At 55.4% G+C, this 19853-nt stretch overlaps 1 protein-coding gene across 8 annotated transcripts in view; it reads left to right on the top strand.

The window, feature by feature from the left end:
* Positions 1-19853, top strand: part of PLEKHM1 (pleckstrin homology and RUN domain containing M1) — a 45921-nt gene extending 26068 nt beyond the window's left edge. For 5 of the 8 annotated variants that reach the window (XM_036096637.2, XM_036096644.2, XM_036096639.2 and 2 more), the window contains 7 exons: positions 1709-1979; positions 4649-5569; positions 7851-7996; positions 11174-11367; positions 16124-16187; positions 16745-16902; positions 17635-19853. In XM_036096637.2, coding sequence (XP_035952530.1) covers positions 1709-1979; positions 4649-5569; positions 7851-7996; positions 11174-11367; positions 16124-16187; positions 16745-16902; positions 17635-17746 — 1866 coding nt within the window. In that variant the 3' untranslated portion in view covers positions 17747-19853. Of the gene's footprint in view, positions 1-1708; positions 1980-4648; positions 5570-7193; positions 7283-7850; positions 7997-9103; positions 9268-11173; positions 11368-15025; positions 15260-16123; positions 16188-16744; positions 16903-17634 lie in introns of those variants that run through there. The other 3 variants (XR_013445131.1, XM_036096646.2, XM_078065851.1) reach the window with 3 other exon arrangements.

The raw sequence follows: 19853 nt of genomic DNA, 5'->3' as shown, positions 1-19853 counted from the left end.
GAAAAGACAACCCCCAGAACTGAAGAAATTATTTGCAAACCATGTATATGGTATGGGCCTAGTATCCCATATATCCTAGAATATATAAAGAACCCTTACAACTTGAATGTTTCCTAAGGCCTTTGTAATGAAGTACCATAAACTCGATAACTCAAAACAATAGAAATGCGTTCTCTGATAGTTCTAGAAGCTAGAAGTCCAAAATCCAGATGTTGGCAGGAACGTTCTGGAGATCCTGAGAAAGAATCTGTTCTGCACCCTTCTCTCAGGTTGGGGTTGCCAGAAATCCTTGATGTTCCTTGGCTCAAAGATCCGTCACTCCCAGCTCTGTCTCTGTCATCACACGACTTTCTCGTTCTGTGTCTGTCTTCACTTGGGATTCTCCTCTGTGTGTGTGTGTCTTTTCTCTTATAAGAACACCAATCACATTGAAGGGGTCACCTTCCCCTAGCATGACCTCATCTTAACTAATTACATCTGCAACAACCCTACTTCCAAAGGTCAGGTTCTGAGATACTGGGGGTTAAGGTTTTAACATATCTCTGTGGGGGACACAATTCAACCTATAACACAGGAACAAAAAGACAAACCAATTTAAGAATGGGCAAAGGATTTGAATAGACATTTCTCCAAAGAAGATATACCAATGTCCACGAAGCTCAAGAAAGGTTGCTGTGTCGTTAGACATTGGGGAGATTGCAAACCCAAACCACAAGATGGTACCTCACACCCATTGGGATGGCTATAAGCAAACAGGTAACAAAAAATGGTGGAGAGGATGTGGAGAAATTGGAATCCTCATACATGGCTGGTGGGAATGTAAAATGGTGCAGCCAGTGTGGAAAACAGTTTGGAAGTTCCTCGGAAAGTTAGACATAGTTACCATATGACCCATCCGTTCCACTCATAGGTATGTGCTCAAGGAAATGGAAAACAAGCATCCACACAAAATTTTGGACATGAATGTTCACAGCAGCATTATTCATAATTGCCAAAGGGAGGAAACAGCCCTAATGCCCATCAGCTAGTGAGCAGACAGTGTGGTATGGATACCATTATGGGATACCATTTAGTAATGAAGAGGAATGAAGTACTCACAGCTGCTATAACGTGGACAGACCCTGAAAACATGGTGCTGAGGGGAAGAAGGCAGACACAAAGACCATGTGTTAGAAGATTCCATTTATATGAAATGTCCAGAGTGGACAAATCTATGGAAACAGAAAGTAGATTATTGCTTGCCTAGAACCGGAGCAGTTGAGGGGAAATGGGGAGTGACTGCTCATGGGCATGGACTTTCTTTTTGGAGTAATGAAAACGTTCTAAACTTAGATTGTGGTGATGGTTGCACAACTCTGTGAACACACAAACTATTAAACTGTACACTTGAAATGGGTTAATTTAATGAATTGTGTCTCAATAAAGATGTTCATAAAAAGCTTCAAAAACAACCTCTGGAGGTGCCTGGGTGGCTCAGTTGGTTAGGCGTCTGCCTTCAGCTCAGGTCATGATCCCGGGGTCCTGGGATCGAGCCCCGCGTCGGGCTCCCTGCTCAGCGGAGAGTCAGCTTCCCGCTCTCCCTCTGTCCCTCCTCCCCTGCTCATGATCTCTCTCAAATAAATAAATAAAATCTTTAAAAAAAATAACAAAAAATAAAAAATCTTTAAAAAAGAAAGAAACAAACCTGTCTTCACTCCTTTCCCACTAGAAAAGCAAGAGCTGGATCTCAGAGGATGACTTCTACCGGCCTACCCAGGAGCCACCCCCAGAGAGCCCCTCAGAACGCTCCGTGGCTCCTTCCGGAGGGACACCGGAATCGAGGCCCGGGCTCCTCCGGCATTTTTCTCAAGGACCAAGAAAAAGCTTCTCCACGGGGGCCTTAGACAAAGCCTGTGTGCCTTCCCCAGGAGGCAGGAAAAGCCAGGCAGCCACAGCGCCGGAGCATAAGAACTTCAGGGTGGTGCACCGCCGGCAGATGGGTAGGTGGCTGTGGCTTCCAGCGGCCTCGCTGTGCAGGACAGTGCCTTCCAGAGCGCAGTGCTGATGGCCTCCGGGTCATGTCTTCTCCCAAACAACACCTCTTCCCCCAGTGTAATAAGGAGCACCCTTGCTGAGTAATTCAGGAAAGCATTTCAGGAAAGGTACTATATTATCTCATAAAATCTCAACAATATAATGTTCAAAAGCCTGTTTCATATATTGAAATATTGAAACTTTTTCCCTGAAGTCGTATGATTATACAAAACCCTGGGTTCTGCCTGGAGCCCAGAGCAAACCCTGCCCCTTGAAGGCATTTCAGTGTCCCCTCCCAAGGCCTTTACCTTAGATGGTTTGTTTAACAGCGCTTGTGGGGTGTATCAGCTCTGCTATCTGATTAGTGTCCTCTCTGTGCTGTTTACAGTGAGGCCAGCTCGATTTCCATGCCCTGTGAAATTCTAGAAAGCGGTCAATAACCATAACCTGATTTATCTACAACCCCCATAAACAAAAAAGTATGCCCTGGTGTGTGTCTCTTTCCCACTTCATTTGGTGTCCGCAATGAGCCAGCAGACAATTCTGGCCAGGTTCCTGGCTTGGGGAGTATGGGTAGAGCTTTGGTCTCCAAGCTGGCTTCATTTAGGTTTTTCTTTAGGTCCACGGGGTGATTGTAACCATGCCAGAGAAGGTGTGCTTCATGCCTAGGCCATTAGGTTCCCTGAAGGGTAGGAAGACCCTGTACAATTGTTTGAGATCTCCAAGGCTAGTCCAGGCTGGGAGAGAGAGAACTGCGTGTCCTTTGGACCCCAGGTTGGTGGCAGACCCCTACGAAACAGGGAGCCCTGAGCAGTGTGTGGTAGTTAGGCAGGCGCTCATTTAGCAGATAGTTATCTGCGCTGTGCCAGTTTGTTCTAGGTGCTGGGGACACAGCAGGAAGCAAGACAAAGTCTCTGTCTTCACAGACTTATATCCTAGGCAGGAAATAAGACGATTCACAAGTAAATGTATAGTCTGGGCCGGTGATAATCATTGCTATGGAGAACAGTAAATATGGGAGTACCAAGGTGGGGAGTGTACTATTTCACATGGCCAAGGAAGCCCTCACAAATAAGGTGACCTCTGAGGAGATGTGGAGGGAGGGAGGGAGGGAGGCAGGCAGGCGCTGGGCGACCTTCGTGTCTCAAGCAGGGGAACAGATGCAAAGCCCCTGCCCTGGGCACGTGTCCGGGAAACTGAGGAGATGGGGAGGGCGTGGTTAGAGGTGAGGTCAGAGTGAGCGAGGGCCTCGAGGGCCACAGAAGTGGCCTTAGCTTTCATTCTGAGGGAGATGGCAGCCATTGCAGGGTTTGGGGCAGAGGGACGTGATCTGACTTCCTTTAAATGGGGAGTCATCCTGGCTCATATGTTGAAGGACCTCAGGGAAAGAGATCAGCCAGGCTGGGGGTGACGGCCGACTGAGCCCACATGGTAGCGGTGGAGGTGGTGAGAAGTGGGGTGTTCTGGATACGCCAGCGGGATTTGCAGAAAGACTGCATGTGGGGTATGGAAGAACGGAAATCAAGGATAACTCCAAGGTTTTTACCCCAAGCAACTGGGAGGATACAGTGTAGCATTTACAGAGATGAGGAATGCTGGGGGAGAAGCCAGTTTTCAGTGGGAGGGTCAGCAATTCATTTTCAGGCATGTCCACTTTGAGGTGCTTATTAGATATTAGACGTACGTGGAGCAAGGTGGAGATCTGAATCTGAGATTCAAGGGCGGGGTTCAGGCCGGAGATAAAAACCGGGGCCTTGTTGGCATGAAGCCCTGCAAGTGGGCAAGACCAGGTAGGAGGTGGGTGTCATTGGAGGAGAGGACCCAGGACTGAGTTCTGGGGTGCCCCCGTGTTGAGATGTCAGGGAGAGAAGGAGGAGCGAGCCCAGGGGACAGAAGAGTGGCCCGTTAGGCGGAGTAGGACCCAGAGTGGCACCTCAGCAGCCGAGGGAGGGAAGGGGGGCTCAGCTGCATCCAGTGATGCTGATGAGTCAGGCCAGATGGGGACCAAGGATTAGGCTTTGGATTTGGTGACAAGGAGGGCATGGGGCTTCCCTTCCAGTGGAAGGAGGGGACAGAAGCCTGACTGGAGCAGATTCAAGATGGAATGGGAGCCGGGGCGCTAGAGGCAGTTTTGACACCTCCTCAGGGGGTTCTCTGTAAAGGGGGACGGAGGAACAGGGTGGTAATTAGAGATGTGAGTGCCATCAAGAAAGCTATTTTTAAAGATGGCAGAAATAACAGCATGTTTGTATGCTGGCGGGAATGATCCGGGAGGGAAGGGAGAAAGCAGTGACACGGGAGAGGGAGGGTTGTTGGAGAGATGTTCTTGTCCTTGAGTAGGCGGGGGGGCGGAGGGGGGGTCCCCTGTGCAAACAGAGGAGTTGGCCTCGTCCCTGGTGACAAGGGGGAGGTGAGACTGTGGGTACTGATGCCAAAGTGAGGAGTCTGTGGAGGTTATCTTTTGAGTGCTTTTTTTGGCTCAGTAAAATTCAGGAACAAGGTCAACAGTAGAGGGTGAGGATAGGATGAAGGCACTCAAAAACTGTTCTGGTGGCAGTCAGTGTCCACACCCGCCGCAGGGCCTCGGGAGGTGGAGCGGTGACCCACCATCTAAAGTGCCTCTTTCTGCCCCCAGGACTGTCCAACCCGTTCCGGGGCCTCATGAAGCTGGGCACCGTGGAGCGGCGGGGGGCCATGGGCATTTGGAAGGAACTCTTCTGCGAGCTCTCCCCTCTGGAGTTCCGCCTTTACCTGAACACCGAGGAGCGCACCTGCGTGGAGACCTGCTCGCTACTGCGCTGCGAATCTGTGGGGCCGGCGCATAGCGATGGCCGCTTCGAGCTGGTCTTCTCCGGCAGGAAGCTGGCCCTGAGGGCCTCCTCCCAGGATGAAGCCGAGGACTGGCTGGACCGTGTGCGGGAGGCCCTGCAGAAGTGCCGGCCACAGCAGGAGGATGAATGGGTGAACATCCAGTACCCCGAGCAGCCTGACGACCCTCCGGATGCCCCTCAGGGTGGCCTCCCCTCCCACCCAGACCTGCTCCCCGAGCCTGACACCCTCCAGGGCACACAGTTCTGCTGGTCCTCTGCCCAAGTTCCCGAGCCAGATGCTATTAAAGAATCCCTTCTGTACCTGTGCACGGATGGGACCTGGATGCCCTGTATTTTTTCCCTCTCCTTGGAGTCTCTGAAATGCTTCCGAGTGAGAAACAACGAGAAGATGTTAAGTGACAGCCATGGGATTGAGACCATCCGAGACATCCTGCCAGACACAAGCCTCGGGGGCCCCTCCTTCTTCAAAATCATCACGGCCAAGGCCGTCCTGAAGCTGCAGGCTGGGAGTGCCGAGGAAGCCGCCCTGTGGAGGGATCTGGTGCGCAAGGTCCTGGCGTCCTACTTGGAGATGGCCGAGGAGGCCGTGACCCTGGGCGGGAGTCTGGACGAAAACTGTCAGGAGGTGCTGAAGTTCGCCACGCGGGAGAACGGCTTCCTACTGCAGTACCTGGTGGCCATCCCCACGGAGAAAGGCCTGGACTCCCAGGGCTGCTTCTGTGCAGGTGCCCACCCACTGTCCCACCACCCCCACATGCCCGCCTCCCTCTGCCTCCGGTGGGGTTCCGGATGTAGGCTCTCTGCCCTTGCCTGGCTCTCCGCACATGCCCCCGCACCACCCCTGCGATGTGGCAGCACATAGCCCCTGCTTCTCCCCAGCACCCACGGAGGCCAGCACCCCTGCCGAGGGTCGGCACCTGTGGGCGGCAGCTCTGCTAGGTGCTGCGCTCTGCTCAGGGAGTTCCATCCAGGGAGCTCTGTTCTCCACCCCCTCCGTTACCACATTACCATATTGTTGGATCCTTTTGGAGCAGGGGCATGGCACCCTTCCAAAGATTTCTGCATGCTCTTGCAAGTGCACACAGTCTTTTTCAGTTACAAAAATGGGCTCGTACGGCTCAGGGCTGTGCAATAGAACTTTCTCTGATGATGAAAATGTTCTAGATCTCTGCTGTCCAGTATGGTAACTCCAAGCCACATGTGGCTCCCGAGTACTCCAGATGGAGCTAGTGTGACTGAGGGAACTGAATTTTCAATTTAACTTGACCTGTGGCTCGTGGCCGCTATTTGAGACAGCACAGCTATCTATATTGTTCTACAGCTTGGGTTTTTTCTACTTAAGAATGTATTATGGATATTATTCCAAGTCAGTACCCCTGCTCTATCATTACTGTCATCAAATCTGATTCTTCTGCGGGGGGCACTGGGCCAGCTGCTTTTTGTGGATTATTTCATTTATTCCTCACAGTACCTATCCCGAGGTGGAGCCAGATGAGGACCTTGACGGTCCTAGAACCTTGCTCCAGCCAGGTCCGCATAGGCCCTCTCCACTCCCTTGCTTTTCAAGGCCGTGAGATATTCCACGGCTCACATTCCATTGTCAGCTCTTCTCCCCGATCCAGACACCCATTTCCATCCCCGTGGGTGCTCCAGGCGAGCTGGGAGAACTTTGCCCTGCTGCAGAGCGTCACAGCAGGAGTCCTGGCTGCAAGTGGCTTGAGGGCCGTCCTGTCGGCTGGAGCCTGTGGGACTAAAGGGGAAAGTCCGCTTCGGGCATCCGGAAGGAAGTGGTCTGCGGTTTTCTTCCTGCAGAAAGCATGTTCAGGTTCCTGCTCACCCCCTCCCTCCGCCAACCGCCAACACTCACGCTTTACACCTCCAGCCTGTGGGTGTTGGGCTCAGGGAGGAGGCCAGGCCCCCAAGGCCTGTGAGGGTCCCCCAGTGGGTGTGAGTGCTGGCCGGGGGAGCTCTCCCCGCACCTGTCACCTGCCAGCCTGTGGGCCGAGACTGAATCTGGGGAGCTTGGGCTTCCTTCCTGCCGCAAGCACAGCTCTGTGGCCAGGCTCATCCCCACCGCTGACATTTGGCTGTATTCATAGTGTGCAGGGCACTTTCAAAATCTCCTCTCGTTTAAACTTTGTAATCACCCCGCAGAAGAGCAAGTAACAGCTGAATTTTACAGACACCGCGACGGAACCTTGTAGAAATTCAGTGAAGGTTAGTTTGAGGCAGCTAGGAAGCAGAAGAGCCAGTCCTTCTAGTCCCAAGGCCAGAGGGACCCTTTCCCCCTGACCCCGTGGGAGGCAGGCATGTGCTCAGGAATTGAGCCAGGCCTTTGCTCTGCCCTAGGCATACCCCACTCCACTTCTCACTGCCCGCCGCTGCGGACGGACCTCCTGCAGAGGGACTGAAGCTGGACCCTGCCCCGCTGTCCCGAGGTATCGGGCATCTCTGATTCTGAGCTGGCACCAGGCGATGTCCAGATGCCCCTGCCTCTGGCTGGCTTCCCCACCCGCTCCCTGTGGCCGGCCCCAGGTCCCCAGCTCCTACCCTGCTTACCGAGGCCCAGACTTGGTCACTTCCATTTCTGGGCCCCAGTGGAGGGCGTAGACCTACAGGAGGTTGGCATGGGTGAGTGAGCAGTGGGAACATTGAACAGGCGGCTAGGTAGAAGAGGATGTGGGCTCTAGCAGCAACCCAACCCCAGTCCAATGCCCCGCTGTGCCGCGTCATCATCCTGTGACTGGGCAGGTCTCCTCAGCTCTCTCTGCACCGATTTCTTCAGCTGTAAAATGGCAACAACAATTGTTAACAGGGTTCTGTTGTAAACACTCATGAATGGGGTTGTTTCTGAGCGGTGTGCATATGAGTGAGGGTTGTTTTATCTTTCCATCCTTTTTAATCTATCTCTTCCTTAAAGAACAGGTCCTTCTGCTTAGTAACTTCTGCATTGATCGCAGACTCTGGCCTCACCACCACTCACTCTCCCGCTGTCCTTCTCCCCAGGCTGCTCCCGACAGATTGGCTTCTCGTTTGTAAGACCCAAGCTTTGTGCCTTCTCTGGCCTCTATTACTGTGACATCTGCCACCAAGACGATGCCTCGGTGATTCCGGCCAGGATCATCCACAACTGGGACCTCACCAAGCGCCCGGTAAGCCTTGAGCCCAGCCGGTCGGTGGCCACACAGGGCTGCTGAGTGACAGAGGAATGGTCGCCCTTCTTTGCATGGAGGAGTTTGGCTCTAGGGAAGCCCGGGTCACTGGTTCAGGCCCCATGATGGGGGGGAGCTGACCAAGAAAAAAACATGGTGCTGGTCTATAGTCCCTGGGCAGAGCTCTGTCAGTGCCTGCCTTGGTCCTCAGCTGGAGGTCTGAGGATGGTTCTCTGCAGCTCTCCGTGGCTACAGACTAAACTGTGTAAGGCACCAGCAACCAGATAGGTAGATAGGTAGATAGGCAGATAGGTAGGTAGGTAGATAGATGATAGATAGATAGATAGATAGATAGATAGATAGGGATAGGTAGATAAGGAAGGATAATTAGGCTAGATTAGATACATAGATGGATGTAGATAGGTGGATGGATAGATGGGTGGATAGATGGGTGGGTGAGTGGATAGATGGGTGGATGGTGGATGGATGGGTGGGTAGGTGGGTGGGTGGATGGTTGATGGATGGGTAGGTGGGTGGGTAGATGGGTGGGTGAGTGGGTAGATGGGTGGGTGGATGGGTGGGCTGGCCAACCAGCTGTACTTCTCCCTGGAGCTTCAGCCTTCTCTATGGATCTGTTTATATACATTTGTAAAGTTGGGATCATACTGGACTCATACTGCTTTATAACCTGCTTTGTCCACTGAGTATCACTTAGTCTTGGGTACTTTTTTAAGTTCACCAAATGCCTTTGAATTAGATGTATTCCAAGATCTTTCACATTTCCTCTTCTCCACCTGAGCTTACCCACTCATCTAGCTATGTTACCATTAGCCAATTATTTGACTTCAGTTTCCTTGTCTGTAAATAGGGATTAATAAGTGTGTACCTCAGGACTGTGTAAGGACTAACAGGGACAGGACCCGCCGTGTCTTAGAGCCCTACATTAGTGCCCTTTCTTTCTCCTGAGGCCTGTCACACCTTCGGCCCCTAATTCACTTGGTCAGGGCCTGCCTCGAGGAGCACAAACTTGGCTTTACCCCAGAGGCACAGATTTCTGTTTAAGACAGACACCGAAGCACAAAGAAGAAGTTATTTACTTCTCTCAAGGCCCAGGCCTGCTGGCCACGGATGTGTCATCAGAGCACAGGGAACGTGACTCTCAGATTCTGTGCCACTCCAGCCTCCACCTTGCTGGGGACCGGAACCCCAAGGACGTTAGCTTCACTCTGGCTTTTTGGTCGGTTACCTTGTCCCCACTCCTGCCCCCAGGGGTAAGTATTTAACTAACTACATGTAGAATATTAAACCTCAGAACCACCACAAATGCAAATAATTCTTTGGCCATAAAACACACTCACTATTTACAACATCCAGACACTTGTTAAGCCATCTTCTTATTCATTGCTGTAATCCTTGTGCCACTTCCTTTTCCCCAACTAGAAAATGACAGTACTTTTCTTGGCATATCTGAGATCAGGAAATATCCAGCTCTCGGTCTCTCAGAGATCCCTGGCCTGGGAAAGGCAGGAACACTCGAAATAGAAAGTGGCTGGCTCGTGGGTTAGGGGCCTTACTGTTCACTGTTACCACTGGCTGCCACTGGGCAGGATGTCAGCGTGGGACTGGGGTTTCTTCCTTGCCTGTCTCCTGCAAGCCCACAGGCCAGGAACAGTCCCGGGGGAACAGGAGGCTCCTGCCTGTCCACGCACTTGGCAGTTTTCAGCGCGCATTCCTGTGTGTGATTTCATCTGAGCCTCACCCAAGGCCTGAAGCCGAGTCGTAGGAAGGGCTGGGCCGGGGCTAGAGACAAGCCATCTGAACAGAGTCCCCAGGCCTTTGCTGCTTGGCTGCCCACCAGCTGGAGGGCTGGTACTTTGGGGCTCTGGGAAATGGGAAAAGGAATTGTCCATTGTTGGGGGAAGCAAGAGATGGCGGTGGAGCTGTAAGACAGGAGGCCAGAGGCTCCCAAACCCCCAGTGTGACCATCTCCCTAGGGCCCTGTTCCATCCCCCACGCTTCAGGGGACAGCGGGGTTGCACGGGCACTCAAGAGTCTGAAGGCAGCTCCCATTCCTGAGGATATGCTACGTTTTTTGTTGTTTTTTTTTAATCTATACTCAAAATAATCCCATAAGGGAATTGCTTTTATTTTCCCCATTTTACAGACAAGGAAACTGAGTCACAAAGAGGTAAAATAAGTGTCACAAGGTCACACTGCTAGGAAGTGGTAGAGCCAAGATTCAAATTCAATTCTGACTTGGAAGCCCGACTCCTAACCACTGCACCGTAGCTGATGGTGAAGAACGTCTCAGCTCCTCCATCCTTGTCACAGCGAGGAGGAGACTGAAGGCGGGGGGAAGGCTTCTCATTAGTTAGTGAGGCAGCCAAGTGTGCAGAGACCACACCTCAGTTTAGACCTGGGCTCCGCTTTCTGCAGGTAGATGAAATAAGCCACTTTAGCAACTGTGAGCCTCAGTTTCTTCATCTATAAAATGGGGATGTTGGCCCTTCCCCATTGGCTTGTCATAAGCATTAGGAAAGGATGTGGCTGAGATCCTCAGCCCACTGTCTAGCACATAGTAGGTGCTCAGTAAGCTTTGGCATGAGGGTCAGGCTTTGGCATGAGGGTCAGGGCTGAGGGAGGAAACTGCAGCCCCCTCTGAGGTGGGAGAGACTGGGGTTGATCGCTCACCTCCACACAGGGACTTGGGGGAGCCCTGGTTGGTGCTGCTGGCAAGAGCTGGGGGGCTCGGGAAACCTCGTTAAGCCGTGTCTGATCTGTGGCTTCCTGTGGCTAGAGCCTGACTCAGACAGTCACCTGGTTCCTGAGTCGGCCCCGGGCCAATGCCTGTTTCCGTTAGGCAGGAAAATGGGGGCTGGGAGGACAGGAAAGAGTGGGAAAGGTCTGTGGGCCCAGGGGGAGAGGGGCCACAGCTGATGCCATGGAGGGGGAGTGGGTTTGGGCATTAGGTTACCTGGGTTCAGATCTTGACTTTTATGAGCTATGGACCTAGGCCAGATCACCTCACCCCTGAGCCTCAGTTCCCTCATCTATAAGATAAAGATGGTACCCTTGGACGGGGGTGGCCGGGGAGTGAGTAGGTAAGACCGTGCCTGTCCCGAGGCGCTCACCAAATGATCATCTCTGTCCCGACCCCGCTATCTGGTGGTGCTCCAGATCTGCCGGCAGGCCCTGAAGTTCCTGACACGGATCCGGGCGCAGCCCCTCATCAACCTGCAGCTGGTGAACGCCTCGCTGTACGAGCACGTGGAGCAGATGCACCTCATCCGGAGATGCCGGGAACAGCTGAAGCTTCTGGGGGATTACCTGGGCCTGTGCCGAAGTGGGGCCCTGAAGGAGCTGAGCAAGAGGTGAGCATCCTGGACGCACACCGACACACATCAACACATACAGCCGGCACCCGCACCAGATGCCCTCTTGGGAGAAATGCCAGGGCTGGGCACAAATCACCTTCCCACTGGGTTTGGGAAATGACCACATGCTTTGAGAGTGGCTTTTATTTGTTCATGTATTCATTCATTCAACAAATATTTACTGAGAACATTCTAAGTGCCCAGGTTTGTGGGCCACAGACGTAGGCCGGTTAAGAGGACTGGAGGAGGGCAGAGCAGGGAAGACTTCCTAAAGGAACGGACAAATAAGGTGAGACCCGAAGAATGAGTAGGAGTTTAGAAAGGAGAAGAGATTCAGGAGAGAGTGATCCAGACAGAAGGAAGAGTGTGCACAGGCCATGAACGAAGTCCCCATACATGGAAAGAACAGAGAGAACTCGGGGGCGGGTGGGGGGGAGTGGGGGAAGGCCGTGTTGCCCTGGCCCCTCCCTACCCAGTCCTCCCTGCATGGCTGCTTTGCTGCTGTCCAGCACAGCATCCCTCCCAAAATCCTCAGAAGAGGGCAAGATTAGGGTGGGACCCTCAGGATGCCCTTGGAGAAGCTTCTCGGCCCCCAGAGCCTGGGGGCCTGCTCAGGGTTGGGAGGCGATGTTGTGCTGCAGCATGGACTTAGGGTCCTTCTGGGCCCGTCGTAAATGCCTCCTCGCCCAGGCCACGGTCTCGGGGTTGGGCTCTCCTCAGGCCCTCAGGAGGGCAGACCCCAGGTGGGGGAGCTGGTGCCTACTGTCCAGTGGGGCTTTGTGGCTGGGTGTCTGGGGACTTGGGGCAGCTCAGCAGCCCCTCCACTTTCGCCCCTGCTCCCAGCCACTTCTCCACACAGGCCTGGCACAGAGACCAGCCCTCTGATGGGCTGTAGCTCTAGGCTTCTGGCTCGTGTTCTCCGGGGGTCGTTCCTGCATGGCTGTGTGGGGCCCAGGCAGTGCCTAGTACAGGCCCCCCAGGACTCTCAGGGAGGGGGCTGCTGCAGGAAGCTCTCTCTGAGGCATAGGGGAGAAGCTGGCTCCTCATAGGCTCCCAGAGCGGCCAGCTGGGCCCTGGTCTGCACAGGGCCTGAAAGGACAGAAAGCCCTCTGGTGGCCACCATGAGGGACCCTCTCAGGCTGCTTCCCGGGGAGGCCCTGCCTGTCGTGATCATCAGCTGGGTGCCTGGGTCTTCCCTCATTGCCCTCCTTTCGGAGATTCTAGGACACAGGGCTCCAGAGAGTCTGCCCTCCGGCCCCCCCTGACCAGGGTGGTGAGATCTCACTGTCATCACCCTCCAGTCAAGGGGATCTTCTGCACACCTGAGCAGACCAGGTACCTGCAGGGTGGGTCCTGGGTGCTGGCCTCGCTTCCCTGGCCCCACCCTGCTCAGATTGTTTGGTCTTCGGCTTTACTGACCTGTCTGGGCTGACCTGCGGGGCAGCCCTGCCTCATTCTCCCTGACCCTGCGGTTCCCATCCTTGGGTAGCAGCACTGCATACCTACTGTGCAGCCTACCACCTTCGAGAGAGCAAGGCTAGGCCAGTGGAGGTCCCATTTTGGAATTAGCATGGGGCAAGTGAAAGAGATAAGGAGCAGCCTCTGCCCGACCTCAGATTTGCTGTGTGACTCAGAGAGGTTGGTTCACTTATCTGAGCCTCAGCTTTCTTGTCTATAAAATGGGCCAGTAATCCCTGTGCTCATGCGGCCTTCCAGAGTTGTGCTGAGGGCCCCATGAGGGGCTCAGAGTCTGGGGAAGGACACAGACAGGTAGACAGATGGCCCTGGGTCAGCATGACTCGTGCCATGAGGGAAAGCATCTGACCCAGCCTCATCAGGGCTGGAGGGCCAAGAAAGCTCCCAGAGGAGATGGCGTCTGAGCTAAGGGTTTGCAGGGTTTTCTTTTCTTCTTCTCTTTTCTTTAAAAAAGAAATGTGTTTCTTCTTTACAAAGATAGTCAATATTCAAACAGCGTTAAAGAATCAGGCAGGAAGTTCCGATCACCCCTCCTGCAATCCCACCACCATCAGTACTGTTAGAGCATGCTTCCAGAACTCTGTCCTTACCCATGTACATAGTGAACTGGGATTTTGCAGAAGAACCAGGAGAAGAAAGGGGAAGGGAGGGCCCAGTTTTCCTGGCTCAAGGGGACCGGTGATGTGGAAGGGGATGGGAGTTTGGCTTACCAGGACTCTTGAGGGGTCCAGTGCAATTGGATCGTGGGTGCGGGCGCCAGACCTCGAAGGTCCTAGGTACCACACTAAAGGTGTTTGGATTTATCCTGCCAACAGTGAGGAGCCCTTTGAAGGGTTTTGAGCACGGGACTGTCAACGTTCTCCAGGGTTTAAAAAAGGCCAGTTTAGGGGTTGCCCTCCTGGCTCAGTCGGTAGAGCATACAACTCTTGATCTCGGGGTTGTGAGTTCAAGTCCCACATTGGGTGTAGAGATTACTTAAACATAAAATATTTTTTTAAAAAAAGTAAGCAAGTAAGAAAATGAAAAGCCCAGTTTGGCAGCAGAGGGGCACGGGGGCTGGTGTAGTAATTAGCCCAGGGAAGTGAGGAGGCCTGGGCTGAGTTGGCCAGAGTGGAGGCTGAGGACCAAAATGGTTGGGAAGGAAGGGCAGGCCTTGAGTGTGAGTGGTGACGTCAGGGAGGAGTTCCCCTTTCTAGTGGCAGCCCTCTGGCTGGGCCCTCTGAGAGAAAGGGGATCCTCGGACAGGCCAGGACATGTCTCCAGGGGCCAGAGAAGCCCCAGAGCACCCTCTCGGCCCTTGGGAAGGAGCCATTCTAGGAACGCCCTGGAGGGGTGGCCAGAGGAGGCAGCTGAGTTCAGAGGAGTCACACAGCCTGGGCCTGGAATGCAGATCTGCCGGCCCTGCCAGCACCCTTTCCCACCCCATCACTGGCTGCAGGAGTGAAGGGGCAACCTCCCCTGTCTTCCACTCTCTTCCAGAGTGCCCTACAGATCTCTCGGGCCCCTTTCCCCCTGGCAGTCAGCCTCACGCCGAAGAGGACAGAGAGGGGTCTCCTGATTGCAGGGTGGAGAACAGAGTCCTGGAGCCCTGGGGTGTGGATTTCTCCCCTGACGGCAGGATGAGAAGAAGTGGCATCTCGCCCCGGGGCCCATCTCTGTCCCCTCCAGCTTGGACTGAGTCCTGTGGAGAAAGCACCTGCAAGGCCTTACTGAGCGTCTGACAGGCCCAAGGGACAGTGGCTCACAGGGAGGGTCCTGGGCCTGGCCGCTCCCCAGGGCTTCCATGACCGTGGGCAGAGGGCAGATGACAGAGATGACTCTCCATCCAGATCAGCCCCACCCTTCCTGCCTGTGCGCCCCCCGCCCCCCGTGTTTTCCTGGTGATAAATGGCGGCTTCCCGTTCCCAGAAAGCTGGAAGTTTACTGGGGAAGCCAGCGTGGTGAACCGAGCAGCCGGTCGGCAGTGTCCTCAGCCCTCGTCGCACAGCGTGGCCTGCCGGGCTGCTTGGTGCGGCTGGTCCTCTCTGCCCCGGGTTGGGTTCCCCCAGACCATGACGGAGGCCCATTCCAGATGCCCCGGGGCCTCCTTAGGCATTTTCCCCAACCCCAGTACCCACATAGGCATACACAGCAAGGCCAGGCAGGTGTTGTCACAGGGTGTTTACTCTCCTTCCCTCAGGATGGAACCCCTCGGATCGCTGCCCTTGCCGAGCTGGAAAGGAGAGCCGCCCTCGGGCCCCGTCTCCCCCGTGCCCCCCACCCTCTGAAACGGGATCTGGCGTACTTGGGCCACATCTCCATGCCTCTCACGTAGCACCGACACTGGATGCTTGACTGTCCCTCAGCTAGCCCAGGGGTGACAGGAGGGCAGAGGCCACTTCCCATGCATTTCTGTCCCCAAGTGCTGTCCCTGGTATGTAATGGTGGCAGGAATGACAACAGCTAACACCTCCGGGTGTTACTGGGTGGGTAAGGGTAAGGGCTCCGGAGCCACACCCCTGCGTTCAAACTCCAGCTCTGCCACTCACTAGCTGTGTGACCGCAGGCAAGTTATTTAACCTCTCTGGGCCTCTATTCCCTCTTCTTCTCAAAGTGGGGCTTGTAAGAGTACCGAGCTCACGGGACCATGGAATGAGTTAATGGATAAAGCTCTGAGCCCAGTTCTCCATACAAATGTTAGCTTTGGTCATCCCCCTCCTCGCTGTTATTTTTTTTATAGACATTTTATTTTTTATACCTTTAAATTTGTTTGCAATTTTTTCAGCTTTATTGACGTATAACTGACAAAATTGTGAGGTGTTTAAAGTGGACATCATGATGATTTGATGCATGTATATACAGTGTGACAGGGTCCCTCCCATCTGGCTCATTCACACATCCATCCCTCACTACTTACATACAGATTTTTGGTGAGAGCATTTAAGATCTACTCCCTCAGCAAATTTCAGGTATACGGTACAGTGTTGTCCACTGTAACTGACAATCACTCATTGATTACTGTGTGCTGAGCACTGTGCCGAATGCTTTGAATAAATTATTTAATCCTCAAAACAGCTCCATTTCTCAGGTGAGGAAGCTTGAGGTGCAGAGAGGCTGAGTAATTTGCCCCAGGTCACCTGGAAGACCAGGTCCCCAACCCAGGCGGCCGACCGTGCTCTTTAGGGACCGCCCCGGCCAGGCGTTCATACCTGGTTAGCAGCTGAAGGAATGAAAACAAACACAGGTTTGCCCGGATCATGGAAAGCCTTATAAGGAGCCTCTTATGTTTTGTTTGAAGGCTCAACCACAGGAATTACCTCTTGGAGTCTCCCCACAAGTACAGTGTTGCCGACCTCCAGCAGGTGAGAGTGCCCTCCCCGACCTCCAGACCTCTCTCAGAGGGACCTCATTCCTGGAGAAATCAGAAAGGGGGATGCGGGAGGGGGGGGCTGCAGCTTTTCAGGCCCTCAGCGTGTCTCGCTGTCCCGTGCTTCCCGGGCAGTGACCGAGCACCAGCCCCTGCGGTGAGCGGGCAGGCGAGCCAAGTCCGGGGCACAGGAGCTCCTCAGCCCCTTCCCTGCGGCTGGACTCGTCCCCAGCAGGAGGGCGGGGGGGTGGGGAGGCCCCGGGGGTGAGAGCTGGGGACATTCCTTTCCTGGCGGGAGGGCACTGTGGATTTGGGTCTCGTCTGGCAAGCCGGTTAGCCCCAGTGACCTCTGCATGCGGGGGAGCTGGACACCTGCATCCTTCGGCCTGGTCCGGGGAGCTTTTCTTGCCCAAGCGGGGAGAGCCTTTTTCGGGGGTAGGACCTTGTTCAGGCAGAGTGCCAGGAACAGCAGCAGGCCGCACTGTCCCGACGGCCTCGGCCTCAGCGCAGCTGCCTGAAAGGCCTGGCGGCCCCCGCCCTTGCCCTCCACAGATCGCAGACGGGGTATACGCTGGGTTCCTCAATGCCCTCATCGGATTCGCCTCCCAGCACGTCTACCACTGCGACCTGTGCACCCAGCGCGGCTTCATCTGCCAGATCTGCCACCACCACGACATCATCTTCCCCTTCGAGTTTGACAGCACGGTCAGGTATGCGGGATGCCCTCCCCACGGCTGGCCCCGGCGTTCCGGGGGGGCAGGCGCACGGAGGACGCCGTGTGTGTGCTGGTGCCGCGGGCTGGCGAGCTCGTCTACAGCAGCCGATGCCCTGGGCAGTCACGGCGGCTCTGGGCCTGCTCAGGGGACAAGAGAGCCCTCCGAGGACCCCTCCCCAGACCAAGGGAGCTGTCTGTCTCCCTAGAGAAGAGGTAGCTTGCCGCGTCTTTGAGCGGGGGCCTTGGTTCTGTCATATACAGACGGGTTGAGGAGGGACCGAAGGAGCGGCCGCCCTAGAGTGTTGGCACAGGCCAGGCACGAAGTGGGCCCCCAGGGGCTGGCACCTGCCTGGCTCGCCCCGGCAGTGATGATGCTTCTTAGCCGGTTAGCACGCCTTATCAGAAGCCTCTCAGTGGAAAAATTCATCCACCAAACCTCCATTCCAGCCCAGGCAGGAGCATTCATTCATTTTCAGGAGGCGTCTCATGGCCTAGATTCAGCCCCTGGGCTCCGTTTTTTAAACGGCAGAGTGTTTTCAACATAGGCAAGGAATCATCCCATGAGTCTCCAGCAGCATGTGGGGAAAGTGGATTAGAAGTGAGCGTCAGCGCCTGTGGCGTCTGGCAGTGGGGAGGCAGGGCGCGCTGGGGTGGGGGCGGGCGGGGGCGGACCTCGGGCCCCCCCACCCCCCAGGGCTCTGGTCAGACGCTGGCTGCCCTCCTCCAGGTGTGGCGAGTGCAAGACAGTCTTCCACCAGAGCTGCCAGGCCGTGGTGAAGAAGGGCTGCCCCCGCTGCGCCCGGCGGCGCAGGCACCAGGAGCAGAGCACGCTCAGCTAAGCCAGCGCGCCGTCCCCACCCAAGCCGTCGGGCGGCGGCAGCCCGCTCAGCTCGGCCGTCCCAGCTGGGTTCGGCTTCAGCCTGGATCCTCTCGAGGTGTCAGGAAGACTCAGATGGGACCAGCGCGCGAGCCCACCAGATGAGGCCCTCGATGATGTCCCCCAGTCCCTCTCCCCCGCACCCCGTCTGCTCCAAGAGGTGGGGACACCATCTGATGCCGCCTCGGCCCAGGGGAAGCGGGCAGGGCAGCTTTGCACTAATCAGGCCCAGCTCGCCTCACAGACGCGGCCCCTCCATCAGGGCTGTTCGAACACTGTGGACACAAGACTTGAGCGCATTCTCAATTCCACATTCCCGATTAAAAGGTCTAGTTTTTTAAGGCAGGTTTTTTTTCCCTTCGTATTTCAACAGAAAATATTTTTTTATTCTTGACCCTACACAATTCACCCAAGAAATCCAGGCACTCTCGCGCGGAGCGAATGTGTGGGAACATTTGGCCTGCAGGCCGGCGGGTGGCGGGTGGGCAGGCCACCGCTGGGCCAGAGCCTGTCGGCTGGACCGGGTGCCTTTCCGTCACCCGCGCCGGGCCCTTGCTGCCCACAGCTCAAGTACGACGTGCCAAACTGCCCCGGGGGCTGGTGGGACCGGTCCTGATGACCGCCCTCTTCCTCTCCCTCTCCTCTCTCCGCCCTGCCCTGTCCTCCTCACCTCTCTCCGGGTCAGAGCCCCCTGGCTTCCCTACAGCCTGGGATCTCGGTCCCCACGGGAGAAGGGAGTAACTCGGAACCAGCACTGTCAGCACTTTGCACCTTCCTTGGTCCAGGCCAGGGCTGTCCTCTTCCCTACCCCTCAGCCCCTTGCCCTCCACACCTACGGCAGCCATGCAGCCGGATGGGCCGGGGGCTGCTGGAGACACGCTCTCAGGGGGACACCCCCCCTGCCCCACTGCCTGCCTGAGCCCAGAGAAGGCAGTGAGCCGGGGCCAGGGGCCAGCCTTGGGCATCGTGACTGCCAGGCCCCACACCGTGGAGTGGCGACCCCCGGCCTTCCACGAAGAGGGCCAGGCCTGCTGCGGAGATGTACGGGGACACGCGGGAGCAGCCACCTTGTGGAAGGATGCTTAGCCTCAGTTTACAAAGCCATGAATTCCCAAAGCTTTGCTGGACTGGCCCAGGAGGGGCGCTGCTGGAGACTAGAAAATGTCACTGGAGCATGATTGCCTTTTCAAGAGGTCTTGGGGTAGAGTGGGAGCCTGGAATTGTTTTCAAAGTGACATTTAGACCCTGTGGTTCGGGGGTGATTTCTCTGCTGCCTTCCCCCATCTCTCCTGGACCCACAGCCCCCCATCCCCCACCCTGGGTCCTCTGGCCATCCTATCTGCTCTCAGCTTGGATTGGGGGCCTCAGGTGGAGATTGCCTGTCACTGTCAAGAGATGAATCTACTCCCACCTCTCCCTTGGGGTGATTCGGCTGCTGAGTCACCTGCCCAGCCCTGTGGAGCTGGATAAATTGTGCAATAGAACAGAGGAGGTGGTGGGCAGGGGTGGGGGAGGGGAGGGCTGCCACACAGCTTCTCTGTCCCCGTCACAGAAGATGGTTGCATACCTATGCCCAGCACACCAAAGCCTCCTAAATGGGAAAGTGGATCCTTATCCCCGTCCTGCACCCCCACAGCCAGCGTTAATGCTCCCCCACAAACCCAGCCCGAGCACAGCCGCGGGGGCCCCGATCCCCACGCGGGCAGGGGCTGGCCTGGGATGGGCAGTGCTGCCCCCGCGGCCGGCCCCGGAGGCCTGGTGTAGGCTGGGTAGGGCCTGTCCAGCCCACGGCCGCCTCCCAGGCACTAGTCGTAGCATTAGAACCGACCCTCTGCCCAGTACCAGAAAGCTGCTAATGCTTCCGGATGAGTTGACTTTTACCCTCTCACCTTCAACGGAAAGCTGATGTGAAACTCAGTGGTGCCCACACTATTTTTAAAATGCCATTTTATGCAATAAACTGTTTCTAGTGAGGGGCGCTGACCCTGAGTAGCGCTTTGCGGTGTGTGGAAGGAACTGCTGCTGTGTGATTTTTGAATGATTTTGCAGTAAAGACCTGATTTTTCTCA

The sequence above is a fragment of the Halichoerus grypus genome, chromosome 2 (genome assembly GCF_964656455.1).
Source record: "Halichoerus grypus chromosome 2, mHalGry1.hap1.1, whole genome shotgun sequence".
NCBI lineage: Eukaryota > Metazoa > Chordata > Mammalia > Carnivora > Phocidae > Halichoerus > Halichoerus grypus.
Note: the sequence above shows the minus strand (reverse complement) of the source record. Positions and strands in the feature narration are given on the sequence as shown.